Source organism: Taeniopygia guttata, chromosome 1A, assembly GCF_048771995.1.
Source record: "Taeniopygia guttata chromosome 1A, bTaeGut7.mat, whole genome shotgun sequence".
In the NCBI taxonomy this organism is placed as follows: domain Eukaryota; kingdom Metazoa; phylum Chordata; class Aves; order Passeriformes; family Estrildidae; genus Taeniopygia; species Taeniopygia guttata.
The window spans coordinates 6,659,904-6,687,780 of NC_133025.1; the positions used below are offsets into that span (position 1 = coordinate 6,659,904).

At 43.2% G+C, this 27,877-nt stretch overlaps 1 protein-coding gene and 1 long non-coding RNA gene across 6 annotated transcripts; one reads left to right on the forward strand and one right to left on the reverse strand.

Annotated features, from left to right (window-relative positions):
• On the reverse strand, positions 1 to 23,243 carry SEPHS1 (selenophosphate synthetase 1). Of its 3 annotated transcripts, none has more exons than XM_030290679.4 (9): positions 23,087 to 23,243; positions 19,761 to 20,022; positions 16,565 to 16,668; positions 12,630 to 12,737; positions 11,684 to 11,838; positions 10,776 to 10,866; positions 7,752 to 7,851; positions 5,998 to 6,210; positions 1 to 1,329 (listed from the first exon to the last, which is right to left on the reverse strand). In XM_030290679.4, the coding sequence occupies exons 2-9, from the start codon at positions 19,951 to 19,953 to the stop codon at positions 1,115 to 1,117; spliced, it is 1,179 nt and encodes a 392-aa protein (XP_030146539.1). In that variant the 5' UTR covers positions 19,954 to 20,022; positions 23,087 to 23,243; the 3' UTR covers positions 1 to 1,114. The 3 variants fall into 3 exon arrangements, with proteins under 3 accessions (XP_030146539.1, XP_030146540.1, XP_012424272.1); XM_030290680.4 differs by lacking the exon at positions 23,087 to 23,243 and adding an exon at positions 22,366 to 22,506; XM_012568818.5 differs by lacking the exon at positions 23,087 to 23,243 and adding an exon at positions 22,341 to 22,481.
• Positions 22,477 to 27,117, forward strand: LOC116809312 (uncharacterized). Of its 3 annotated transcripts, none has more exons than XR_005982549.2 (2): positions 22,477 to 22,612; positions 25,024 to 26,789. It is a non-coding gene; the product is annotated as an uncharacterized lncRNA (long non-coding RNA). The 3 variants fall into 3 exon arrangements; XR_012052047.1 differs by having other exon boundaries at positions 22,504 to 22,612; positions 23,675 to 26,789; XR_012052048.1 differs by having other exon boundaries at positions 22,534 to 22,671; positions 25,024 to 27,117.
• The last annotated feature ends 760 nt before the right edge of the window (positions 27,118 to 27,877 follow it).

The window sequence follows — 27,877 nt, forward strand, 5'->3', positions numbered from 1 at the left end:
TAAAAAAAATTAAATATTTATTTTGAATAACAAGCTTAAGTTCAAGCTGCATTGTTGGCAATGTTGGTTTTAAACACAGATCACAAAAGCGTGCAGAAAATTGTATTTGAGCAAAGAACAAAATAATACTAAGTATTATACTAAACAGCTGCTGATTTTAAAAGAAACAAAAAAGGCTTGTAATCACTATACAAAATATAAAATGTATTAAACACTACCATCCACAGAACAGAGGTTTATTTTAGTTTGATTATATTTAAAAATTATTTGTGTAGTTATTTATATAGTGAATTGTAAATGAATATTATACAGTAACCTCCTTTTGGTCTGCAAAACCTTTGTTGCACTATAGCACATCCAATCACGTTGCAAAAAAAAAAAAAAAGAGATTTATTTTTCCTTACTATCAATAAAGAAAACAATCATTGATAATACAGTAAATATTGTCAGGTCTACAAATAATGAAATTCAAAATTACTCCTTCGACTCTGAAGCGCTTTCCATGCAAAGAGTCAGCACTTGCTGTTTAAACTGAGTGCACTACCAAGCAATGTCCAGGGTCGTAGATGCTCTTGGTAAGACTAAACTTTACCAAAAAATTTAGAAAATAAAATAAAATTTTTTAAAAATTGAAGATTGAATGCAATCATGCAACCTCTTACTACTGGGTAACCCACTGTGTCTCTTGTCAATTTATTGCCTTTCTGGACTATCACTCAAGGCATCAAAATTAGATTCATGATAAATATACACATAATGAAAGGACACAAACTGCTATTCGACACTACTACTGGTAATGTCTGTGCTACGTGAAAGCACCTTTAAAAAGAGCCTATGCGGCAAGAGATAAGTGTCTAAAGATTCAAAATGAATCAACAGTATTGGATAACAATATAATTCTCAACTCAGAAGCTGCCTCAAGATTAGGTGCATCTTCAGTTAATGTAACAGGAAAAAAAGGCAATGGATTTTATTATTTGTATCCACTCATAAACTGACCTAAGGCCACCAGATGTGCAGACACAACAAGTTTTCTTTTCTTTTTACAGTTCTTTAAATTGTAGGATGATAAGGGAATAGATCTATTCAAAAACAAACAGCTAATTCATCTCTATTAAGAGGTGGCACCGGGCGTGGGATTCACGTTCTGAGTGGCCACCTGTGGTGCCACTTCAATGATCCGGGGTTTGTCTATAATCCTGGCTGTGCGGTTGCCCTTCTCTACAATGCCGATAATCCACGCCTGGTGGCCTTCGCCGTACTTCGGGGACTTGATCTCGGCGCAGAAACGCGCTGCCTGCTCTCGCGGTAAGCAGATGAGGAGGCCTCCTGCAAAGAAAGAGCAGAGCATCAGAACATCTGACTGCAAAGCATGTCAGCCTTGGTCTGCCAGAGCCCTACTTGGACGAGCACTCGGTGACTTCAGTGGAGTCTGCTGAACTCCAGAGACTCCAAGAAAAGACACAGGCGAAGTCTGAGCTCTTGCTCTATACAGCAAGATGTCTGTGCCTGAACGCAGTGTTTCGTTTCGTATAAATGAAGCCAAATGCACACAAAAGATGTTGGCAAAAGGACGTGGTATTGATGCCAACAAATGACACACTGAAACAACATCAGCATTGTAATCTTCCTCACAGGACTGCAGAGTGCCTCTATACAGAAACATTTTGGATAAAGGTCATATGCAGATACCTGTAACCACATATTGGTGGCAGCTGATTCTGTGAGTAATCCCGTTGCCTGCAATGAAATCATTCTTCAAAGCAGGGACCACTGCCCTGCTGAGAATGCAAGAGGCAGAACATGAAACACAGGCTTGATCCAGTGCTGCCTGTGACAGCTCTTGTGACCTCTTTGTCTAACAATTTTCCAACCTTTTTTGCCTTTCCTGTACGTTTTTTTCCTCGGACACGATTAAAATTACTTAATTTACTAATGAAGGCTTTCAGAAGCAGCACACTAATGAGTTAGCAAGCTCACCATTCCACAATTAGACCCAAAAGCACTTCCATTCTTAGAATCCCAAAGCACTGAAAAAGATAGGTTAGCAAGTGAATTGAAAATGTTTGGAGAACACAGGTAGAGAATAGATTCACACACCCCAGAATGTGGGCACCTGCTGAGCTTCACTTACTCTTTGACCCAAAGCTTTCTCATCCTAACAAGTTCTGCCACCAGCTCTGAGCCAGCCCTGGGACAAAGGGCCACCTGCTGAGCAGGTCACCCCGGGCTCGGGTGCCACATCCTCCTCATCCATAGGCAACTCCTCAGCACAGTGGCCACCTTGATGTTTGCTTTTCTGAGCACACAGTCCCCTCGGGGGTGACTAAAGACACTTTTCATCTAGGGCCATGAAGAAGCAGCTACTGAACATGAAGAGTTAATCAAAAGGGTAAGTGGAAGTGTGAAAGAGATTTTTTTAGATTATGAAGACAAGTGTGCCAGCCAAAAAATGCCTACCTCTCTGACATTTCAAAATAACATCCTGGTATTTCCATCAAACACAACAACAAAAAACCTGTAAGCTTGAATGACAGTGGCTGTAACGACTCCAGATGTAACAGACAAATCAATTGCAAAGGAATTATGTGACATTCCCATGGAAGGCTCTAAATCCAATTGAAGAGAAACTTATGTCATGGTGCAGGTGAGTCAGGGGAGATGTTTGCAAGTGGCAGTGCAGAGAAGGTGCAAACTAGAAGGTGCCAGAAGGGAGATGTGCAAGTATGGTAAAAAAAGGAAACAAGAAAGAGCAGAAAAGTAATCTTCACTCAATTTTTTTCACACACATGCTCTTCCTGCAATTTTGTATCACTTGTACACATACCCCCTTATCATTCTCTGGCAAGACCAAAAACATGATCAAACCCCTAGTTTCCAGTAGGAAAAAAAAAAAAAAATCTCTTCCCACCTGCTGGCTACACCCCAGTCTGATCAATAATGCTTATAAAGGCTATGGGCTACTCTCAACCAGCAGCAGGCTTTCTGTATGCAGGGATTATAGTTATATCTATATTATATCTGGTAAACTGACCAGTCTTTTTAACCCTTTGGGTAGGTCTTTAAAGTTCTCCACTACCTTTTTTAGGCTAGTCTGCGTTCTTGGCATTCCCAGCTGCTCTGCTTTTTGGCAATTGAAAGGATGCAGATATTTGGTGGCTGTCCTGGCTTATCTTTGTAAGAACAAAAGGGTTTTTTTTGTAAGAGGCTTTGAACATTGCTGGTTTTAACAAGCAGTATTTCAAGCAGGGAAGTAGACAAAGAACACTTAAAAAGCAAGCCAGGCACAGCTCTGTAATTAAGAGCAGAGATACAAATAGTTCATGAATCAAAACCAAGTCCTTGCTCCTGCTAATGGCTTTCTCCCGCAATGACTTATAACAGCATGACATCATTAGCCTTGCCTCTCGTCAGGCACTGACACAGCCCTGCTTTTCAATCCATCTGCCTGCTTCCACCCAATCTCCACAAATACCAAGTTACTGAGATACCTCTACTACACTGAGTCATCTGACACCATCCAAAAGTCATTAGGCCTGAAAAATACATACATGTATCAATGTCCCAAACAGAGTAACTCTGTGACTTATCTCTGCAAGTACCCACTCTAACAAACAATTCATTCTTTTGAAACCGAATGCCTGACTGCAACTTTAGCCATTACCAAGGAGTTCCCTAAAAGAGAGCGCAGAATCACATATTAGTGCAATTTTAGGAGACTACACCATTAGCAAGACTGCCTGAAGGATGGAACAGATGACATAATACATCTTTTCAACACTGGCTTTTGTCAACAGGTGCCCAGCAAATGCACATAGGGGAAAAAAACCCCAACACAATAACCTTAAAATCCATTCAAATAGTTTTCCACTAAATTTCTTATTGCCTGTGCACTCTGCTGAAAAACATGTGTTCTCAGATGAAGAAGCTACAGACAGAGCGTGTCTAGAAGTTGAAGCCAACAGAGAATGTCAGTGTTAGAGCAAGCAGAGCCCTGAGCAGCCCCAGCAGGCCTCCCCACAGCTGGGTATCAGGCACAGCAAGGCAGGCCGTGGCCCTCACATCAATCAAGCCCAGGACAGGAGGTGTGCAAACAGCCTGGTCTGAATGCTAACGAGCCATGCCAGCACAGCCTGCCCAGCTCACACTGCTGACACACACCAGGCCCTGCAGTGCAAGCCTGAAGCCTATAGGTGGTTATTCAGCTTCCTGGCCAGTGTATCCACGTGGCTACGGATCTTTTGGGGATCTGGCAGACAGATCTTCTGTCACTGTCCTGTGACAAATCCCTGTGGCCACCTCTAATGCGAGAAACACAGCGCTGTGATCAAATCAGACAGATGTGTTTTGAGGCACAGGCAGTTCACCACCAACCAGATCTGTCTCGCTGTTTTTCCCATCATCATCCATCTCTGCACAATGCAAGCCGCTCAGCATTTCAAAAAGACCTCTTGCTCTCACTCCCAGAAGAGAATCTGAAGTCAAGCACTTCCCACTCCCTAGCAATGCATCCATCTGCACTGTTTTACATTCCTGCAGTGAAAAGAGAATTGGGTATCCCCAAGGTGCAGGACAGGCAGCTCTGAAGACGTAAGCACTCGGTTTGCAGCTAAACCATTCCCACACCAACTGCTATCCAAACCTCTACTACAGGCACTCACCTGGCAGGGCACCTTGCAGTTCCAGCTCTGTATCATGCTATTTTTTGGGCTTTTTCCAAATAATAAATGCTACTGGCACTCTAGCTATGTGGGCTCCTGGGTTTTAAGAATCTGACTGGTACTACCAGCCTTATTGACACAGCTTGCCAAGCTGCCACCAGATATTTCTGCTCCCTTCTGACTCCAGATTTGGAAAGGGTTCACATCCCATATCCTGTTACACATCATCTGAGCCACACAGTCGCTGTAGGACAGACTGTCTGCTCAAGCACAGAGGGCCAAGGAACAACTCAGCAGATTAGGGTAAGTTATGTATTCACTAGGGGAAAAGCTTATTGCTCTCACTGTGATGCTTTCTTCCAGATCTTCAGACTGTTTTGCTTCAAGGGCCCCCCTCTGTTGTGAACTGCAGAGAACGTGGATAATACTTCTGGAGAGCCAGAAATGGCAGGGAAATTAAAAAAGAGAAAAAGATTAGTTGCTACATCTCTCCATTTCCCAAAGAGAAAGAAGAGTCAGATTAAATTAGAAAAAATAAACAGAAGATTCAAGATGAAAGTTAAGCAGAAAGACATCCAGCAGATGACAGTGATCATGCTCATCAGAGAAGAGCCTGCTCTTAATAAGGCAACTTAAAAACCATCAGAAGTTCTCATCACTTGATGATTCTGTTTTTCTCCACAGCCAGGTTTTCAGTCCAGTCTGTTGTACTCACTCTCAGTGTGAGTGGCAGTTTTATTGAACTCAAGTAATAAATGGGTCAGAAAGCAACATTTTTTTTTGCTGCTTGTCACAATCCCTAAAGTCAGATTTCATACAGGTAAAGGAGAAAATCTGTATGTATTCTTGGATGTCTGTATACTGTGGACAGAGAAGGCCTCAACTGTCAATACTGCTCTACTCAAATTTTATAGTAACAAACCAAACAGCATCCTTTTGTCAGGCAAAACTACTGCCAGTGGCTTTGCTTTTGAGAAAACTGTGCCAGATGTGGTGGAATTTCCAGATATCCGCTGTTCCAGAGTTAACAGAGAAAAGCGGGTGTCGAAAGTATTTAGAATCATCGTTAACTTCTAACTGCAAACTGGAGGGTTGAAGGGTTTCTGTAATAGTGTTCCATAGGGGAGCAGAAGGCATTCAGGACAGGATGGTGGTTTGGAAGCCCAGCTGAAGGAGGCAGCTGTGAACAGCTGTGTGGCTGCTGCTGGTTAGCTTGGCCAGGTGCCAAACCAGCTGTGACTCTGAACGCACAGCACCAATTTGTGTTTGTGCACTGGAAATGGAATTCGGAGGTGCAGGTGTAGGGAAGGAAGAGGGTGGCACAGCTGTCACCTACCTGAAGTCTCTGGACAGGTCCCGTGCATGAGGCCGAACATGTTGCCACAGGCCTTGCTGACAGCAGCCATCTTAGCCAGGACGGGCAGGTTGTGGATAACAAAGGACACCTCGTTCCGCTGCTGCTTGGCAAGGTTCTGTGCGTGCCCCAGGATCCCGAACCCTGTGATGTCTGTAGCTGCATGTGCATTGAAAGTGTGCATGAGTCCAGCAGCTACGAGAGAGAGAGAGGGGAAAGAACACTAAATCAGCAAATACCGAATTATCAGGAAAGTGCCTTAACAATATTGTGCACAATCCGAATGAAATTGCATACCTTTAATACAAACCAGGTTAGGTTAAATAAATCAAATAAATAAAATAAATAAAATCGTGCTTGAAGAGAACTGGAATTCACCAATAGTGCATGTAATACTTTAAAAATTCAGTTTGTAGTTAAGATATTAAAACATGCTGAAAATCCGTCATGGAAGTTGCTTTTATGAGCTTGGACTATTAGACACATGCTACTCATTTATACTGGCAGTCTAAGAAACAGGGGTTTGCTTCAGATCCAAGCTTCCCAAAGCTGAGGGCCAGGGAGGTTCTGAGCCCAGCTTTGCTCCACTAAGGGCAGGGGTCAGTCTTCTCACAACTCTTCCCCTGCAATGCTGACATCAGAACTTGAGATGTGGACACTCAAAGTTTAAGAGCTGAAGAACAAAGCCTGCGGCCCTGGGGGAAGGGCTCCAGCCTCCCCACCTATACATTCATGAAATTCCTGCACATTTCCAGCTCCAGGGTGGGGAAAGAGCACCCCTGCATACAGGACAATAGCACCAGTTAAGAATATTTAAGTGTTGTTAAAAGTGTCTGACAAGAGTAGAGAAAAACAAAAAGAAAAACACTTTGACTTTCTTTGGGTGCTTCCCAAAACAGGAGCAGGACCGAGTTCTTTTCCATAAGACAATGCTGGTCATTTGTCTTTTCTGTAAGGCTGTGACAAAGAATGAAAAACCAGGGAGATAACATAAGAAATGAAAACTGAATAAACGGGAAAAGAGCTATTTAACTATTCACGTTCCTTCAACTGAGAAGTAAGGAAACATCTCAATTCTCCACTCTGCTGAAAGATACTTTTGAGCAAAGAAGGGAAATCCTGGATTAAAACTTTTTAAAAGCAGAACCTTTCTTTCACCAAAATTCAAAGAAAAAAAAAATCGAAACAAAAAACCCACTACAGGAATAGGAAAAAGACAAAGAGAAAAAAAAAATATTCCATACATACTTCCAAAATATATAACATACATACTTCCCACAGTGGAAAGCATCGTACAAGACCAAATTAGAACAAAGTAAAAAAAAAATTTAAAATCAAAATTTAAATTGAAGCTTACATAAGTTTAGAGTTTTCCTCTTTGTATTCTGTTTCAAATTCTTTTAATCTCATCACAGCCAGGCCTTCTCTATGCAAGAAAATAAGGAACAAATCCAATATTTTTCGCTTTAAAACATCCTTTAACTCACTGGGATGTTACTCACAGCACTCATATGAGTCATAATCATATCCAGCAGCTTTGTGTTTTTGCTGTATAATTACAAGAGGGCGTTTGGTTTTGATTTGCTAGTTTCACTAACACTGAACAGCAGAGAGATGGGGCAGAATGCAAGGCACAAAGTGGCTGTGTCACAATTCCCCAAGGCAGTGAAATTAAATGGATATGGAATTGGAAATACTCACAACCCCTCCCCTCCAACACACACATCTCTTCTTACCTGTCCTGTTCAGCCGTGCCATATTCATCATTGCCTCCTGATATGCTAGTTCTACATCTTCCTGCGTTACCACGAGTTTGATTTTATTCCACTTTTCAGGCTAATGGATGAAATAAAAATGTTTCTTTTAGATTTTCAGCTGTACATTTTCAAGTACACCCTGACCACTTAAAAAACCCCAAACCTTCAATCCAAAATGAACTTTTTTTTAACAGTTAAAGATAGGGGCAAAATGTTCCAATCAGAGGTGTGTGCCTTAGTCTGCTGTACTCCAGCAAAGTTCATTTAAAGATCTATTAGGCACTAAGTACCTCAAATCCTACTTTCAGCAGCTGACTGGAGTAGAATAAACTACCCTAGGGAAAGAACTCCTTCAAGGCAACTCTCTGGATTGAACTCCCACGGCCAAATTTAAAAAAAAACTTTGTTGCTGGATGTTGAGATTTGTAATTTCTGGCTTCTTGGCTTTTTAAGAGATTGTTCTTGACTTCATACCTGGGCACTTTGATCAGGAAAGACCACTGATATGCACCAGTCCTAGTCAGAGGCATGTATGCCAAGGCAGGATATAATCACTCCCGTTTAGGATTAAGGCAGTTTCATAAGTCTCCTTTACAATTTCATACCAGCATCTTCCACCCATTCTCCAGTGTCTGGTATGGTCTCATCTCTTCATCATATTCCTATAAATGCTCTTCGTCCCAGAAGGGTTTCACAATAATTTAGAATTCAGTACCTTTATAAAGGGTAATTGTTTCATTCAAAGCTGAAGTGATTCCAGATCCAGAATGAAACAACACAACTATTTTATTTTTAAAAGTCACATTACAAACGGATTTAACTTTTTTTTTTTTTAAGTGAAAATAAAATTACAGAGAACTGAAAGTCAGAAAACATTAGTAGAATTTTTGAAGCCACAGTACCTACACTGCCATTCCATAGAGTAAATGTACAGAACAAACATTTTACTTAACAAAAGGTGCAGGAACTACTAAGAAATGGTAGGTGATGCTACACTGGGAAGGATCTTGTCTTAACAAATGAGTGCTGACTTCAAGGGGTGTAAGAGAGAATCCAGAAATGACAAAAGGGGGAAAGACTGGTCAGCCTAAATAAATAAATTGTTAAAGATCAAGGAACAATGGCAGTGGCAACAGAGTTTCTGACAGTAGGTTGAACTGGATCTACCAATTAAAGAAAAGCATTTTTGTTTACACAAATGAGAGACCAAGTCAAAAAATAAGATGTGGCTGCTACTGAGATGACAGAATAATGATTATTCTTACTCTGGGAATGACTGAAAAAATCTGAGCAGTCATTCTGCCCTAGGTTTCAAAAACAGCTCTGAGGCTGATCACTGGTCAGACGAGGCAATGTGGAAGCAGAATTCAAGGCTGAGGGTAGAAGAGCCATAAACACAGGTAAGATATAAATTGGAGAACAATTCCTCACCACTAGAGCAATCAAGATACTGGGGTTAGTTAACAGGGAATTACGGTGGAAAAATTTGCAAAAATTTCCCAAGAGATTATAAAAGCAAGATTGGATTTCCAAATAGAAAGGGTCTGTAGACAACAGCAAAGAGCAAGAAAACCCTCTCTTCTCTGAAGGGGTACATCACAGCCCCTTTCATGCCTTTAAGCATGCACATCTCTACAATCCAGTTTTCCTTTCTTGCCTACACATAAACTTGCTATGCTATACCTTCTCCCACACACTTTTTAATATGAAGTCCAATTCCCCACCAAAATTTGATTTACAGTTGGATTTTTGATGGGTAATTAATTCTAGTTTCACTTTCCCTGCGCTTTCACAAAACAAAGCTAAAGAAAAAGTAGCATAGCTACTCAGAAATTTTCCTACCACAATCAAAGATGTATTCTGTTTACACATAAAATAGCAGTATTGATTTCCTGGCCGTTCTCATTTTTCAGACCAGAAGGTTTTTCTGTTTGACAGTTGAGGAAATTAATAGTATTTGAAATATGTGGAAATTCAGAATAGCCTTAATTTGCAATTCTGCTTGTCAGACCAATAACAAGATACGTTAAGAAGTGAGATTATGGCCAGAAAACATACTATGGAATTGGGATCTTGTTTCACTTCATTTTCATATCAAGATATCTGAGGCCCTGATCCTTATATCTGTGGAAAACACAGGATTCTGAAGAGGTCATAGTTGCTAGGCCAGACCCTACGAAGAAGGAGAAAAATATCTTTCCTTTGTTGCTCATACTTCAGACTCCAGTGAAGGCTTAAGCTGGTTCTCTCCCACTTTGCTAACACTAGCTGTGTTAATTAGAATTCATCTGACAATGCAGTGGCCAGCAGCCAAACCAAAGTAGATTCCAGCTCACTCCTCTGCCAGTCTTTTGGCTCAGGAGTCCCAAAAGTAGAAAAGATGCATCTTTTTAGAGTGTAAACTGAGCAGTTATAATTCGGAAGTCACGTACTGGGAGCCAGACAACATAAGCAGATGCCAATTTTGCAGTTACTTTTCAGTTCAGTAGTTACATTTTTGCCTGAAGTAACAGATGGAAGTATGTCTACATGCATAATGCTGCTAGAAATATTCTTACTGAATGCACAGGGCAATACATGTGAAACGCAGATAAACTTCCATGTACACAAGCAGAAAGCCCAAGAACACAGAGAGAGCATTCTTGGCCTAATTGCCATCAGTAAGTGTTGCCAATTACTTTGGCAGGTGGAGTAGGGCATAATGTTGCCCAGGGTGATAGTCTGTTGTTCTGTTAGTAAACAATTTTGGTTATTACAGCAATGCCTGAGAAATAACTAAGAATTAGGTGCAATTAAGATGGGCTCACTAAGCACAAAATTGTAAATTGCCTTGATTCCAAAGGAATGTTGCACACAAGTAGGGAAGGCTGGAGCATTTCAAGGAGGAAGGAGGAGAAAGAGGTGACAGATGACTCCCATCTGAGCTAAACTTTGTCATATTGAGGGAATGAGGAGGGTCATCTTTACACCTCTTCCCTATTTATTTTTTTGCAGTGTACTTACAATATCTAGCCACTGGTGGACAGCTACAGCCACTTGTGTTCCCAAGGGTTTAGTTAATACAAGCACATCTCCTGGCACTGCATTGTCTGGCCTGGAAACAAATAATTCATATATTAACTACACAGTGAGATTCAAACGCGCTATTAGGAATAAGTGCTGATAATTACATTTTCACAGACCCACACATCTTACTGCAGAGTTAAAAAAACTGACTAATTGCAGAATTACCCTTCGGGATTCATTGCCATGCAATATTATTGAGGAAAATGCTGCAAACTTGTTTTAAAAGTGCTAATCCTTTTTTCTTGGAAAAAACAATGCTTGCAGTCAGACACACGCTGAATTACAACTCATCTTTCAAATTTTTTGAGAAGACATAAGAGAGGATAAGGGAAAAAAAGTTACCTTTTCTACCCAGGGCATAAGGTATTCAGCATTAGGCTCATGCACAAGTTCATTTGTATAGAGTAACGTGCCACAGTAGGACATTCAAAATCAGCTACTGTTAAATGGACAGAATGATCTAAAGACAGCAGTTCTGTAGTTCTCTACAGCCATTAACAGGATAACTGGGACATGGTTTAGAAAGCTATGTATAAGTGTGGCAGAAATTTATGTTCCAAACAGTCTCCACTACCTTTAAAGATTAGACACTTAATTCTCCTATCAAAAGGAGAACAGGATCAAAAAGGACTGGGGGTGGGAAGAAGTAAAAGGACATCCTGATTTAAAAAAAGCAAATATGTACAAAGAGATGTGGCATCTTGTTGAGTGCTAAGGACAAATGCAAGCAGAAGGTACTGCTTTACTCATCAGGAGACACACCACAAGATCACAACACAGTGCTTAAAGGATTTTTACTGTATCCCTCAGACCAGTGCCTTTGATTGTTTAGTGATTTAACTTACATTATAAATTCATTAGGCTGACAGACTGTTGTGGCCACTCCTCCTAAAACAATCCAGGGATTTAACACTGTTTGGCCACCAGTAACAGATGTTCCTGCCTCTTCTGCTGCATCTTTGAAACCCTGGATAATTAGAGGCATCACTTTGTCTCTTTCCTAGAGATCAAAACAGAAGTCAGAGTTCCATACACAGCAGTGCTAGTCATTGCAAGAGTGGTCCAAGGCTTTAACCACTCCAACCAAATGCCCTCGTGGCAAATAGCTCATGACAGAAAAGCAACCCTCAGGAAGAGTCTAGCCTCCTGAAAACTGCACATTACCCCATAGGGTTACAGTTTTACAGCTCTGTGTAGAAGAGGTGCAAAGACACTCTTACACTGAAGAAACATTGTTCAAAAAGGTCATATAAGAGTAATCAGAGCTCTGGAAAACTCAGAACAGCTATCTGCTGCTGTAATCAGGCACAGCTACAGCAGAGCAGTGCTAAAAGGCAACATTTAACCAAGATGGCATTTGAGATCCATTAACCATCAAAGTTTCAACTTACATCCTTCTAAGATTAAACATCCCTTTTTTACTACAGTAAAACAAACATACACCCTCACCTCTTCCACAAAAAAAAAAAAAAAAAGGCAAAACCAACCCAGAAACATTTATCCAGATTGATAGATGAACTGGCAATCAAATGCTGGCCTTTGATAGAAGGAGACACCCCATTTTGGTGGGGATGAAGGCAGCAGATTACAATGCCACAAAAAACTGAACTTTTAGCGCATGACCTCAGAATGTTTATGAAGTAACATCCTATGAACTAAGCCATTCAATAAGACCATCTCTTCTTTAAACAGCTTCAAACTTTGAGGAGAAAATACATTAAAGTTAAATACATTCTGAGCACATTTAGCTGTTTTGATGATTCCTTCACAAAAAAGTGTCGAAAGTCTTACCCTATCTGTCATTTTATTGCTGATTCCAAGGAGCATCAACATGTTGTCGCATTCTGTGACCCCCATGGCATAAAGGTCACTTAGGACATTGGCACACGCTATTCGTCCCTGAAAAACAAAGAGAGACAAGAAAAAAAATCTGCAGCACTCTTGGTGAATGTTTAAACACTTTCCACAAGCAAAGCTTCCAGTGTGAGTCTGCACTCTGACACAGCTTCTTCCTCCAAGCATTAAGAAACCCAGCTAGAGATGTGAGTATCTCCAGAAACAAAAATTTGTACAAGAGACAAAACTGTCTGCTAAAGATTCCTCTAAGAAGCCAGGAAGCTGACAGGACTGAGAAGCCATCACTCACATTGCATGAGGTTAGTTGCTGATTTTACTAAATTAATGGGTCTGAATCAGGGTTTCTGAGGTGTGCACCCAGCACAGGTAAAACATCAAGTTTCTTAATGGAGATGCAGAACTTCCTTATACAGTGTGTGTCCTAAGGGACAGCAAGATATTTTAAAGTATAGCACAAATTCTGTTGCGTTACTCTGGAAGACTCCATGCATCCCATGAAAGTTGTTTTAGGTTTACAGCTGCAGAACTGTAGCCACCACCTGGCTTTATGATTTTAGGTCTGTGCTTTTCATTATGTTCAAAGGCAACACACCACCATGGTAAAAGCAACAGCATGCTTATTTGATACAGTTTGCAAAAAACTTAATATTTTCAGGCACTTACTTCACTAACTGATAACATGAAACAACATCTCCAAATCACAAATAAATATAATACAGTTTTTCATAAATTGAAGAGTTTTCAGTGGCATCAGGGGAATCCTTGATATTTGGAACTGGAATAAATTTTAATAATTTAAATTTTAAACTATTAAGAAAAGACTGCACTATTTGATTGATATTGGCTGTTAAATTTCTATATGCCTGCCATTTCCCTTTTGTGGAACTATCAAGCCATTCTCTGTTATCTTCAGTATTTACCAAGCAAACTGCTGGTTTGTGCCCTTTTAGGAATGACAGATAAGTTTTTAAAACCATAAGGACAACATCTCTGATAGTCAGCGGTCAGTCTAATAATGCTTTTGCCAACTGCCAAAACCACTATGGAAACAAATTCAGGGAAGTGCAATTCCCAAGTCTGAAGGAGCAGAGAGAACAACACCAGCAAACCCAGCAGGGCTCACAGACAGGGGTCAGCCTGGCCAGGGCCTGCAGGTCACCTGCCTGCTTGCACAGTGCCCTGAAACACAAAGATCTGTGTGTAATACTAAGAACTATTTGTAAGGGCAAAGGATGAATCAGACACCCATCTCCAGTCTCGAGTGAAGGTTCTTAAAACAGCAACAAAAAGGTTTCTGGATGGAAGGGGAAAGATGTACTCCCTCAAACCAGCCAGTTCCTTGCTCCTGTGCTCAAACATGTATCTCCACAGCGCTACAACAGAGGCCAATATCCATTACTAGTCCCAGTGGATTGATACTTATTATGAAACCTTTTTTTGATTGTTTGTAACTTTTCTAATAAGCCACTTAAGCTAAATAAATCCTGTGTTTGGTACAGATTTTACACGGATACACCTGTACATCCTAGGGATAATTTTGCACATGGACTGAGTGTTCAAGGACAAAGTGAAAGTAAAGGAGAAAGAGGAAAAGAAGGAAGAATGATTTTGCATATAACTGCAGAACTTAGTTTTAAAATAAGCAGTACCAGAGTGAAAGCTGTTTTCTGAAGCAGAAATAGGAAGTTCAGCTGAGTCCACAAGCAGTTTTGCCTTCCTCAGCTGTTTCCTAATCCCTTCTGTCACAGAACCCAGCTCAGAGTTCCCTTGCAGCACTTTTGGCTTTCCCTCTTTGCTTCCTCTCCTCCAATTAGGAAGAGAGACCAGATAAGGAGCTGCAGGTAAACTCTTTGCACAGAGAAAGAAAGAGACCAGATCAGGGAACACCCACTCAAAACCAAACTAGAAGTGCCTGGGTAAGGAGACTGAAGGGAAGGGCAAGGAGAGGGTGCACTGCAGGGGAGTGATACTGCTAGCACAGCAACAACAGGCATGGGTCAGGGGAAACCTGGACTTAAACCAGGGAAAGAAGCAGCTGGAGAAGCAGGGAAGCAGCAGTGTGTCTCAAGCAGAGGAGGCCAGAGCACACCCCTTTATACAGCCTGGACACTGACTCAAAATTCCCAAGTCTCACAATTCTTCTGCTTATAACAACCATCCATAAGCCCCGTGGCAAAGGGGCAAGCCCTGTATTTGTGTGTCCTCTAACCAATGCTGGTCCACACAAATAAGAGGTAATCTACCCTGTCCCTTGGGGTCCTCTTGCCCTCAAGAGAGAGGTCTGAGCAGAGGAGCAATATCCTGCTGGATCATCATTGGTGGTATCAGCAAGAAGGCTTGAGACAGAATCCCCATCCTCAGTTTGCTCTTAGGAAGAAATACACATATGTAAAGAGATTAGAAAGTGCCCAGCCACCAGATTAAAATAAATGCCCTCAAGAATGAAAAGTGAAGGACTTGAGAGCTAGACAGCACCAAGGTTACAGCTGCTGGTGCATGTGGATCACAGCACAGGCTGTAACTATGATGCAACCACTGAAGCTGGACTAAGGCCAAATTTACATTCCACTCCTACCACACTGACCTAAACCTCATCTGGGCACAGGCCCATCTATCTGCTCCTGTGGCATTTGTATCTCCAAACAGAGCAACCCCCCCTCTGCACCACAGCCTTCATTACTGTCCCTCAAGTTTTTATTACAAGATGAGAAAAGAGTTTCTCAGATGATGAACTTGAACACAGATCTCCAAAACATTTTTTCTCCTCTGGTCCTTGACAAGTTCCCACATGATATTAAAGCAACCCACTTGAATCAAATTTCTCAGGAGAGCTCAACAACTCCATACTCCAGAGGCCAGCCTAAGATTTTTGGCTGCTCTGTTTGCAGAAAGAGAGCTCTCCTGGAAAAGAAATTATAGGAGCTAGGCTTACATATGTGCACAACACGCAGTCAAGCATGCAAAAAAAAGGAAAAAAAAAAAAAAAAAAAAAAGAAAAAAGATGGCCTCAGTCTCAAACTGTGTCCAAAACCTACCAGAGAGGTCTCACAGAGCAAACAAACTGACAGCAGCACATAAAACATTTAGTCACACCAACAAGAAAAGCAATGAGTCACATCCAAACATCCAAACCACAGAAAACATGAATTCTAGCACCTTTCATTTAAAATTTCCTTATAGCTTTATTAAAGTATTTTTTAAAGCTTATTTGTTTCCCAGGATCTGTTCAAGTCAATACTGATCACTGCCACACATGCAGGAACCTCTGCTGAGACAGACTAAATGTGACAGGAGCACAGAATGAACCAAGGCCAAAGTGCACACACCTTCCAACCACTCATTTCAATGTATGTATGTTCGAGTAGAGGTAGCACCACAGGAAAACTGGTATTCACACAGCACTCTGAAATTTCCAGGTGCTATTGCCAACTACTGGCATTAGGTATTTCCAGTTCTAATGGGCTACCTGGTTATTTCAGTACCTCAAAAAACGCCAATTACAATGTGGTTCTACTTGTAATGGAGTTCAGTCTCTGCTACTTCACAGGCTGCTCTTTTTCCCCCTTTTGGGCTCTTCAAACCAAATCCCACAGAACAAGAGATGAAGGGGAATCTGAATTAAAGGTGGCAGTTCTCCCAACTTTCACCTACATAGAAAGCAGCACTGCAGCATTCCTGGCAAAAGTGGGGGATTCCAGGACAAAATTATGCCTTTCCTTCTTCATGTCTATTTCCTTCTTCATGTCTATTTAGGAAGGACTCTGAATGCAATTAATCACACAATTAGCACCACACATCTAGAACTGCCATCAGGTTGGTGAGAAGCCCAAATCAGTACCAGACCTAAAAACCAAGTTTAGCCAACTTACCATCATATAAGGGTCATCCACAATAGGATAAATATAATCTGTCGTCTGGACTAATGACAAACCTCCATGTCTTAACGGAATAACACAAGTGTCCATCCCAATTCCTGCAAAGACAGAAATCCGTCAGTGAGGTGGGTAACTGTGCCCTGAATTATCTGTTGCTCTTAACGAAAGAGTTTATAAAACATGTCTGTGAAATACAATTCCTAACATTGCCTAAACAGACAAGGCAAATTCCTTTGCCAGAAAAAGCACATAGCACAAGTAAGAGGAAAAAAACAAGCAAAGAAAGAAAACTCCTGGTTGGAACTGAACATAAGTGCAAATGGCTGAAGGCAAGAACTAAACTACAATGGTTTTTATTCTTTTGCAGCAGCATAACAGCACATCGAGAACATCTGTGCTTTTATGTAAGTACATTTAAAGTTAAGAGGAACTAAGTACACTGATATTGTCAAAAGCAAATAGGTTTTCCTGTCAAATACAGTGACAGTTGTGAAGGGACACAGCATCTCATAAAGGACATTCCCTTACTTCAGAAGGAACAAGAACTCCATATGTCACAGCCCAAGCCCTTGGTGAAAGATGATTCACCCACTTGGAGCTTTAGCAACTGCTTCAGCCTCCCCTTGCAAGGCTGGAAGGTTGCAGACTACCTGATAGATACAGAACTCCTTGGAGAAAATCACAACTCTGAGCACCATAAACCTTTTCCTTGGCAGTGGATATTTCAACTGGAACATGTGATATTAGAACATTCCAGCATTTGCTGCAACAGAAGAGCCCACACCAAGGGGGCAGGTGACAAATCACAACATGCTGGCAGTGCCACACTCCCCTGTGGATAGCCTTGTGCTCACCTCCTCCCTGGGCTGGCAGCAAGCTACCTGGAATTACTCTGCATGCCCCACAGGGCAAGGGTCTTCAAAATAGCCCATTTTTAGGGAGCAGATCTCACACAGAACTTTTGACCATGTATTATTGAAACACACTACCCTAGCAAGCGCTACAAACCCGTGTTTGGCAGTGTCCTGTACAGCCATGGAGCAAGTTGGTGTCATCTGAGTCTTTCTGAGGAGACAGAGGTCTGCCAGGCAGTCATGCAGGTGGAGAGGATGTTGCCTCCCCTGCCTAGAGAGGAAGGAGATCTTTCCTTGGAAAAGCACACACACTAACAAGCTCTCAAGCAGTCATTTAGGGTTGCTCAATCTCCATAGAAGCACCCAAGGCACTATGCCTGATGTCCACTGCCTCCAGGGAAGGGCACTTAAGCAGTTACAGGGAAGTGGCCCAGGTGCAGGAGCTGTTTTGCCCTCAGTTCACCTGTTCGTGCCATAATGCTGCAAAACCAACTCTGTTTGACAGACAGACCAAAGGGCTACAATGATGGTCCTTCTGAGGCTGTGTTAATGCTCCACCAAAACAGCTCTGAATAACAAGAGAATCTGTTCAGAGCTGTAACTGATTTCAGATTCATAACAGCTCTGAGAATAAACATCAGATTTGCAGTTTCTTACTCACAGTCATATTTCAGTTTGCTCTGGGTAACATCCCTTGCAGAATTAAAAAGGGGAGAGCTTGAGCCTGCTGCTGGCAATCTCCCTTCTGACTGCATTTCAAAAGCATGATGCCTATGCATACATGGCAAAGTTACCTATCTCTACCTTTTAAGTACAAGACATCAAAGGCAAATCTCACACCAAACTTATTCAGACACATTTGCTAAAGTGATACTCATCACAAAAGCATATTTTAAAAGAGATCTGAACTCTTCACCTTTGATTACTAGCAGATTTTCTGCTACATGGTTTCACACCTACACACTGATGGCATAAATCTACTTTTATACCTTTTCATATAGCTGTAGAAGAAAAGTCTACTAGCAGTTACATTATTGTTGAGAGCCTCTAAGTTTGTAAGAGAAATCTAAACCGAACTAGTGCTGATTTTAGAAAATTGCCAAACTGAAATGCTTCTGTAAACAGCTTACTTAATTTAGAAAAATACATATAAATAGCAATTTGGGGATGAAAAAAGATGGAAGTGTCCTCCATCAGGGAATATTAAATTATAGTGCCACCCCAGCTTCACACACAATTGCTGCTTAGATACTTCCTTCATACAAAGATCCCCATTGTTTAAACAAGAGCATGGGCGCCTTACTAATCTCTGATTATATTCAATCTCTACCAGAATAATGGGTTGCAACCTGTTAGCCTGCTAATAGACAATTAGTAATGTTTATATAACTGTAAATAAGGTTATTGAACAGTAAACTGATAATGAAATAATTTCATAATAAATGCTCCATTGATATTCCTAAGTTGAGGGGGAAAAAAAAAAACATTCTGCACTGCAAAGAGATTGAATATGCAGGGCTGAGTAAATAGACAAACAGAATTAAAAGTGTCATTAAACACATTATCTACATTAATTTATCTATATCAATATTAGGTACAGTAGCTGGTATCAAAATACCTACGTTTGCCCTGTTCCCCATGTAGGTGGCTTGTGCAGGTTGTTTTCCCTTATTGCTTGCATCATTGTGCAAATATCAAAGAGAAAGTGAAGCTGGCAAGAACACAGAGGTCTTGGAAAGGCAGCCTTTCCCAGGCAGCTTCTACAGGTGAGCAAAAGAGTTAGAGTGGGGAACAAGGAAAGGACTCAAAGGAATAATGACAATTGTGAAACAATTTGCTCCCAGTCAGCTGAAGCAAGGAAGTTCTCTTGCTCACTTTCTGTGATCCAGGAACAGAGGGGAAGGGAGGGAGAGGGGGAAATTCACCTGGGAGTCATCCCAATTCATTCATCCATTGCATCAAATTCCAAATGCAATGCATGACCATAAAAGTCTAGAAATTAACTGACAGGACTTCAGTTTGCACAGCAACTACTGGGGGGAAAGGGAGGAGCAGACTAACACCTAAGCATGTGCCCATCACAATGGCCACTCCTGAGTGTTTTGCCTTTGTAGTTGAGTTACTACACTGCAGGATGTTAAATAATTAAGATCATATTCTTGTATCCCAGATGCCAACAAATGACAGCATGAGATTCATTCTTCAGCTTTCTGGATGCTGTGCATGCATTATGCAACACACAATTTTCAAACTGGTTAAACAAACCACAAATGTGATCGTGTCACTAAGTAAATTGAGCAGAAGGACCACCAATGTCCAGAGCAGCAACTACTTACCCAACCTGGGCATAACTGCCCCCAAGAACTGTTCATCTTCCTGAAAATGGTTTTCTTGTAGAGATTCAAGCAGTTTCTGTAAGACATCCTGCGGCACTTTGCAGCCTGTGCCCTTCAGTTCAGTGAATCGCGTCAGACGGAAGCTCTTGTCCAGTTCGTAACTCTCTGGGTTAAAGGACTCCCGGACAGACATGGTTCTCTCCCACAGACTGCCGGCCTCTCCCACCCCACAGCAACGGGATCAGTTTCTCTGCTGATCAGTCTTATTAAAAAATAAAAATAACAATTAAAAAAAGAAAAAAGGAACATTGGAAATTCCTATGACCTGCAAGACAACGTGTTTTCCACATGGTGCAAGTTAAAAGAAAAAGAAAGTGCTCGTTGTGGTTGTTCACCTGTTAAGACAGGTGTGCACATCTCACACAACTCATTTCCTTATGATTACAAAGGGATGACTCCTTATGCTACCTTCTGACATTTAAAACTATAACTATGCCAGGTGAATCAAAGAATTAAGTTCTTTTCCAGATATGCTGCATAAGGTTTTCATTAAAAAAAGAATTTAACACACTTACCGTCCTCATTTAACACAGAGGTAATGAAAGAAATAATAGTTCCCAGAGCACAGAGGCCAAAAGGCAACCTGGGCCCTGATCCTGCAGCATGCTCAGCAGGGACATCTGTTTGTACTCAGCTCAGTGTGGGGTCATAATTTTGCCCACTAACATATTAATCACAAAAATAAGATGCTTTTCAAATAATGGCTCTGTTTCAGTCCCAAAACAAGAAGCTGAAGCTTCGTAATACACCTGCTCTCCTTGGGAGAAAACACAGTCCTGGTGCCCTGTTGGTACAGGCAGCAGAAGAACAAAGAGGCCGTATTTAAGTAGTGGTTTAACTACAAGCATGCCAGTTCACCTTTTAGCATGTTCAGAGACAAAAAAAAAGGCTGAGAAATTAAGTTTCTGGCCTCTTCAGCCCTTTTTTAGTAACTAATGATACAGAAAATCAGAGAATTATCCATTAAAATAGTAATGTAAAAGGACACTGATGCAATTCATTTAATAAAATTCTTAACAATGCATGTCTAATTTTAGAACGTTTTTCCACTCTGACTCACATCCACCACACTCCAAAACTAATAAGAGGCCTAACCAAGACACTGCTTTCTAAACAGGGACGGCTGTGATAAAATACAATTCATCTTTCTCAGAGAACAAGTTTTCAGGAATTACTAAAAGCAACCTGTCTAGCAGTAGTTTCTTAGAAAGCAAGGATCCTATGTAACAGCAACAAGAACAGAGTTGAGCGTCATCACTGACAAAACCTGATACTGATGGTCATGCCCTAATGAGGATAGGCTGAAAAGAATTCAAGTGACTGGTATTTGCCAAGTTCAACTCTGCTAAATGAAGGAAAGAAGTAAACCTACAGACTGCACTGTACCTGCCCTACACAGCACTTATTAACCAGCACATCTGTGCCATAAACCTTTAAGTCAATTTATTGACTGTAATTTGTAGGAACTAAAGTTTTAAGTTCCCTGAGAACTTTTGATGTGGAGCCCAACTCCCCTTCACTGTGTTTTCCCTCCTTCTCCAGGAGGTGTGGCACTTATTTAAAACAAATCTTCCAAAGCCTAAGCTCGGGCAGAAATCCAAACTCTAGTTACAAGAACGTGTCTTGGATGAGCAATGAATTCAGTTCCTAGCTGTTGTCTTCCAATGCAAGACACTAAGCACTTGCAAAAAAAGAAAAAAAAAAAAAGTGTCTGGAAAACAACCTGTCAACAGAAATAGGAGACAAAAGCTTTTCAATGAGGGGGACATCTTTTTTTTTTCATTCTTTTTTAACACTTCAGTCTAATTAATTCCAGAAAATTATAAAAAGCAGCTTGCCCCACAAGAGAAACATCTTCCTTCATCTAACCAATAAGTGAAATAAGCTTAGCACCCCCTGCCTATTTACACAGGGATGGATGCAGAGGCCACAGCCTACTAGGAACTTTTTGCAGCCTTGAGGACCGTAAGGACACAGTTCCCCCGTTTGAAAACAACTCGTGAAACAAACAAGATGATTTCATTTAATGGAAAACATCCCCTGTGCAAGAATACAGTAACTTTTCTAATAAAGATCTGATTAAATCTGCGTGCAACTGTGTAATTCGCAGACTCCCATGGGAGCACCATTTCCCACAAGATCAGGTTTTGGTGACTTCGGTGGTCACAGCACCGAGCCTAGCAGAGGTCACGAAGAGTTTGGACAACTCTCATGCACAAGGTGTGATTCTTGGGGCTGTCCTGTGCAGAGCCAGCAGCTGGACTGACGGCTCTTGTGAGTCCCTTGCAACTCAGAACATTCTGCGATTCTGGCAGCCGATGCAGCAGTGCGATGCGAGCGACAAGCATCCCTCCCCAGCAGCAGACAACACCTCCTAACCCAGACGTTTCTAACTTTAAAAGAGCGGCATAATAAATATTAAAAGCTAAAGTTTAACCCTTGCCTTCCTAAACAGCAGAGAGAGGGGAGCACAGGAGCGAAAAGGGGAGGAGGGAGGGAGAACTGGAGCCGGCTACATACCCCAGGCAAACCCCAGCGCACCCACCGCCAGCCCGGCCGCCCGAGACACACGAGGCGAGGCGCTGCAGCCACCATCGATCCGGGGAATGCGGCGGGGAGACATGGCTCCGGGACACCTTAAATTTCCAGCCGCTGCCTTTAGAGGCAAACCTGGGGCCTTCGCTGCCGCTCTTTGTGCAGCCGGAGAGGCGGCGGGGGAAGAGGACGAGGAGAAAGAAGGTGCACCGGGAGCGGCGGTGGCAGCCCGGTGCCCGCCGCGTCCCCACGTGCAGGTTCGGTGTCACACCGGGGCGGGGTTCGCCCCTCGCCGGCGGGGACGGCCGGTGGGATGGTGGGAGCAGCCCCCCCACGCCGACACTCCGTAATGGGGAGGGAGGGAAGCACGGGGGTGGGGGGGAGGAATGGGGAAGGGGGGGGGGGTGCAAAGGAGGGAAAAGGGAAAAAAAAAAAATGTCGGCGGGCGAAAAATTTAACCCGTCCGCTGCCGGCGTCCAAATTTTTTTAAAGCGGCCGCATCGCGGTGAGGCGCTGCCCCCCCATCCCCGCTCCTTCCTCCGCCCTTCCCCCGGGGCCGGGCCGAGGGAGGGCGGCGGGGCCCGGGCCAGGCGGGCACCCCGCGCCCCGGCCGCGCCGCGCCACCCCCCGCGCCCGGCCCGGCGGGAACGGCGGAGGCGAATTCCCCTTTAAATCTCCCCGCCTTGCACCCCCCCTCCTCCTCCTCCTCCCTCCTCAGGTCTCCCTCTCACCGGCTCTCGCCGCCTCCTCGCCCTCCGCCTCCTCCCGCGAACGGGACTCCCAGCGCGGTCCCACAATGCACCGGGCGCGACGGGCTCCCTCAGCGCCGCCTGAATAGAAAATGCCGCCGCCGCCGCCGGGCACGGGGGGGTTAAACCCCCCCTTTTCCTCCCTTTCCCTGCTTTTCCCTCCCTTTCCCTCCCGCCTCCCCGGTCCGCGCTTCCCGCCCCCTCCCGCTCCCCCTCGCACCGCATCCCACGCGCGTTCCCGCGCGGGGGCGCGCGCCGTTGCGGCGCGACATGTCGCGACACCGCCCCCCCCCCCCCCGCCCCTCAGCCCGGGGTATGTGTGGGGTCTGTCCCTTCGTGCATCCCGGAGTCACCGAGCCTGGAGGAGACCTTTAAGATCAGTCCCAGCGCGCACTGCCGCTGTAACCCCTTCGCTACTAAACCTCAGCAGCAGCAGCGCCCGACCAGGCGCCTCCTAAACCTGACTCCGGGACCGACGCTCCACCACCTGCCTGGGCAACCTAGCCGGGAAAAACGCTTCTTCAATATCTAATCTCAATCTCCCCTGTCCCTGTTTTCTCCTAATGCCAGGGTCGGTTAGAAATCGATTGGAAAAGACCTCTGACATCGAGTCCAAGCTGTGACCAAACACCACCTTGTCAGCCAGACCATGGCACTGAGTGCCACTTCCAGGCTAAACACCTCCAGGGATGGCGACTCCACCGCCTTGGGAACCTGTTCTAATGTCTAACCATCCTTTCTGTGAAGAAATTCTTCCCCACATACGCTGATGTTTCCCCTGAGAAGCATGAGTCTGCCTGCAGAATTCCTTGCTCTGACACCTTCTTCTTCAATATGAAAACTTGGAGCTTGAGGACAATTTGGGTGGGAAATTTAACCAGAGCTGAGGAGACCTGGCACCTGCAGAGCCAGGTCCTCCATCGATGCTGAATTTTGCCCAGAAACTGGACAAAAAGTCACATTTGATCCATGTCACACCAAAATCTTGGGCAAGAAGGAAAGTGAGGGGGTCAAATGGACCTGACAATGGGCAAAATTTGGCCAACATTAAATTTTTCTGTGTGCAGAGCTAGGACTGTGGGCCCAGGGAGATAGAGGTGTCATTTCCTCAGGTGTCATCTCCAAGGGGTTTGATCAGTGTGTGGCCCATGGAAGGCTGCAGGTACCACAGCTGGAGCACTGCAATGTGGCTGGGTGTGTCAGCTGGTGACATTTTTTACCCCAGAATATGTTTTTGAGTATGCTTCAGGAAAAATGTAATCCTGTTTTGTGGCAGGTGGTGATGGGTTCAGCACAACTGTAGGAAGCTGGGCTGTGTTTTAGTACCCAACAGCCAGGATTGTCACAGACTACTTGCTCAACTCAACCCTTCTCCATCACCGATTTGCAATGCATCCCATTTTTTATTATGCATTTAATATATAACCACTGGAATCCAACATGTCTTTAATATGTCTGATTTCCAGTGTCTTCTCAGTTAATTTTTCTCCCTGAATGCTTTTTGTGCTTCCAAAGACCTTTTTCCCAAACAATTAAAGTCACAATTCAAATGAGTCTCTTGCTTTATGTGCAAGACAATTTTCTCTAGAAAGGAGGGAATTTCTGTGTTAGGGATAGCACAGGGCCCAGTTTACATTTCCAAGTAGATAAAACAGGCACTTTGCTTCATGTAATTTGCAGCTAAGTACCTAATTAAGTAATTGCGTGCAACTGGCTTTGAAAAAGTCCTGTGTAAAAACAAGCAGAAAGAGAAAATTTTTAAATGTTGCTTTTCTTGCTTGATTTTAATTACTCTTTTTATCTCCCAGAGAATGTAGTGCCCCAGGACTGTGGTGCAGGGGACCAGAGGTGCAAGGGAGCTCCCGGCACTGAGCACATTTAGGAAGTCACTAATATTTGTATAATTAATTGATTTTCAGGCTCCTCTGTGTTGCTCTCTGAAAGCATTTCAAGCTCGACACACAGAAGCTGTTTCTCCGTGAGCAGCTGTGGGGCATTTGGCTGATGGTTTTGACAGCAGAGATGAATTGAGGACGTGGCATCTGCAGTCCTGACCTGGAATTTGAACCCTTTAGTGCCTCTCCCTCCTCCCAGACTGGAGAGGAGGCAGAAGATCTCAGAATCTTCTGATTGCCATTGATCTGATTTTACTGAGCACTGGCCTCGTATCACGTCTGTGTGTTCCTTGAGAGATGATTTCAATCTGAAAAATAACCCTGTAAGTATCTTGAGAGCTGGAAATCAGATGCTCTGATCTAACATTTCTCCAGCATTTAGCCATTGCCTCTACAGCCAGCATCTCATTAAAAAAGCAAACAAACAAACATGAAGCATAAGGAAAACCGTGAGATAATGTTGCTAATTTTGAGCCCTGACTTACATGATTTTCCTTTCTGATATTTTTGAAGGGAAGAGGGAATTGGATCATATTTTTATCTTTTTTTTTTTTTTCTCCACATCTATAGAATTCCTAGACATTTCCTTAACAGAGGGGAAAATAAAATAAATTGAGATTTCCAGGTGGTAACATGGCTGAAAGAAGACACGAATACTTGGAAATTCATGTTCATTAGTACTGGCACAGATGTGACTCTGTAGAGCTGAAGCTAACCAGGACCAGGGTATAGAGATGTGAACTGCACATAATTGAAACCCTGATTAATTAAAAGCAATTTCTTGGCACAGACAATGATGGAGTATCCTTGGGTGGATCTGCACATGTCCCGGTGGACACGTGCACCAGGCCCTGCTGCCTGTGCTGGGGTGAGGCTTTTATGTGGGCAGGCAAGGGGTAGAAAAGTGGTTTTTCCAAGAAGACCAAGCCAAGAGGAGCAGCGATCCACCCGTGCCCCGTACTTCTCCAGGGGCTCCACGCTTGGAACAGCTGCTGGAGGAACTGTGGGATCAGGAAGGGCATCCTGTGCACATGGGGGAATGTCCTTTCCATGCAGGATCATAAACAAAACCCTGAAAGAGTAGTGATGGATCCAGCAGCCCTGGGGAGGGCCCACACTGCTGGAACCACCAGCTTCATGGAACATTTTTCTGGAGTCCAATTGTTGTTTTCTAGACTTGAAAACGGATCAAATTTCCTTTCCTCGCTCCCTCCCAAATGCTTTTTTGTCACCTGTGTCCAAAACTTCCAACAGAAGCTCCATGATTGGAGTGATTTGGTCCAATGCCACGAGAAGAGACTGCTCCACACAGCTTAGGAAGAGCAAAAAGGAGAAAGAAAAGAAGGTAAAGCCCTTCATGCTGCGCCTGATCACTCATCAAAGCCAGCTGCCTCCTGTGCTGACTTGAGGAAGTGACAGATGTCTGTAGCCTTTACAGGTGCAGGGCCTGCATTTCATCAGTCTTTTCTCCATGGATGGCCTGGAGTGTGGATTATTAGCAGCTCAGATTTCTTTGGCCAAAGTGCTTTGTTGTGTACACATCCGGGTTAAATCTAAGCAATATTTCTGATCCATGCAGGCTTCTGACTCGGTCCTGCGTCTTTGGTGTTTACAAAATGATCAGAGTTTGAACTCTCCCTGTTGTGTTTCTTAAATGTCAGCAGAAACTTTTTTTTTTTTTTTAAATAAAACAATGCAGCCATCCCCTGCAATGTTTGTAACCAAGAAACTGTGGCATCACAAGAGCATGAGGAAATACTGCCTGATTAAAACCAGGGTAAGAAATGGCAGCGAAAGTGTTTGTCTTTTTTTTTTTTTCCTCATTCCAGAATTCACAATGAAGTGGCTGGTAAAATGGGACCAGCTGCTTCAGGCCCCACTTGGGCTGAATGCAATGTTTAATGTGCTAAAACTAGTTCCACTGGCAAACTTTAGTGTGATAATTTAATTTCTCATGTAAAGCACATCTCACAGCATGCCTTTTTCCCTACCTCCCTCTGTTTTGACAAAGTAAAGTAAGTTTCAACTATTGCTGGCTTTCTTTGCCTTGTTTTTTGTCTATTTCCTGCCTCTCATTAATATACAAGTAGTATTAAATAGTAATGATGCCAGCATTGACCTCTGCTGTGCCTTGGTGTTTACTCATTTTTGCTTCAAGGAGCAGATGTTCTCTGTCTTTGTCTTCTGTTGCCAAATGGGGACTTTGCCCCTTTAACCTTTGATGAGGTGCTTTAATAGTCTCTGATGGGAGATTTTATCAAAAGCCAAGTAAATCATACCTGCCTGGCAGCTTCTTTTAAACATTCCCATCGTGGTTTACAGCAGTTCAAGAAAGTGCAGTTTCCTCTGTGTTTTTGCAGGCTGTACTTATCCCCTGCACCCAGGTGAGCATCCTCCATGGGGGGGAGCACCCATGGCAGGGCTCCTGGGGTTCTGCTCCTGGAGGATGCTCCAGCAGCAGTCCCTTGCCAGCCTCCACCATGTAGCAGTCAAACAGGGTGATGTTGCCCATCAGTGATCAATGGGGTCTGACTAGACTTGCCTGGACCCCATTTTCCATCAGTTGCTGATGTGGGATGGGGAGGGTGGTGTGTACACAGCTGCTGTTTGGGTCTTGGTGCTTGTTCCCTTTCTGTGTGCCTGGTGAGGGGCTCCTGGCTGCTTTTACACCACTGTGCTATAAAGCTGCTCTCACCCTTCCTATGAAGAGGCTGCCTCACAACATCTGTCTCTTCCTCATCCTTTTTGCAGCATTTCATGCTTTGCCCCTGCACTTGGCCACCCCAAAAGCTGCAAGGGAAAATCCACTTCCCAGTTATTTGGGTTTTTGCCCAGGTCCCTACATGGCTTGTACAAGCAGCCACCAGCCCTGGGCTGG

Coding starts and splice junctions, on each gene's coding strand:
- SEPHS1 (XM_030290679.4), bottom strand. CDS start 19,953: ATGTCTGTCCGGGAGTCCTTTAACCCAGAGAGTTACGAACTGGACAAG. Junction 7,852..10,775: donor TCCACCAGTGGCTAGATATT/GTAAGTACACTG, acceptor TTCATCCATTAG/CCTGAAAAGTGGAATAAAAT. Junction 6,211..7,751: donor GGCACGGCTGAACAGGACAG/GTAAGAAGAGAT, acceptor TCTCTCTCGTAG/CTGCTGGACTCATGCACACT.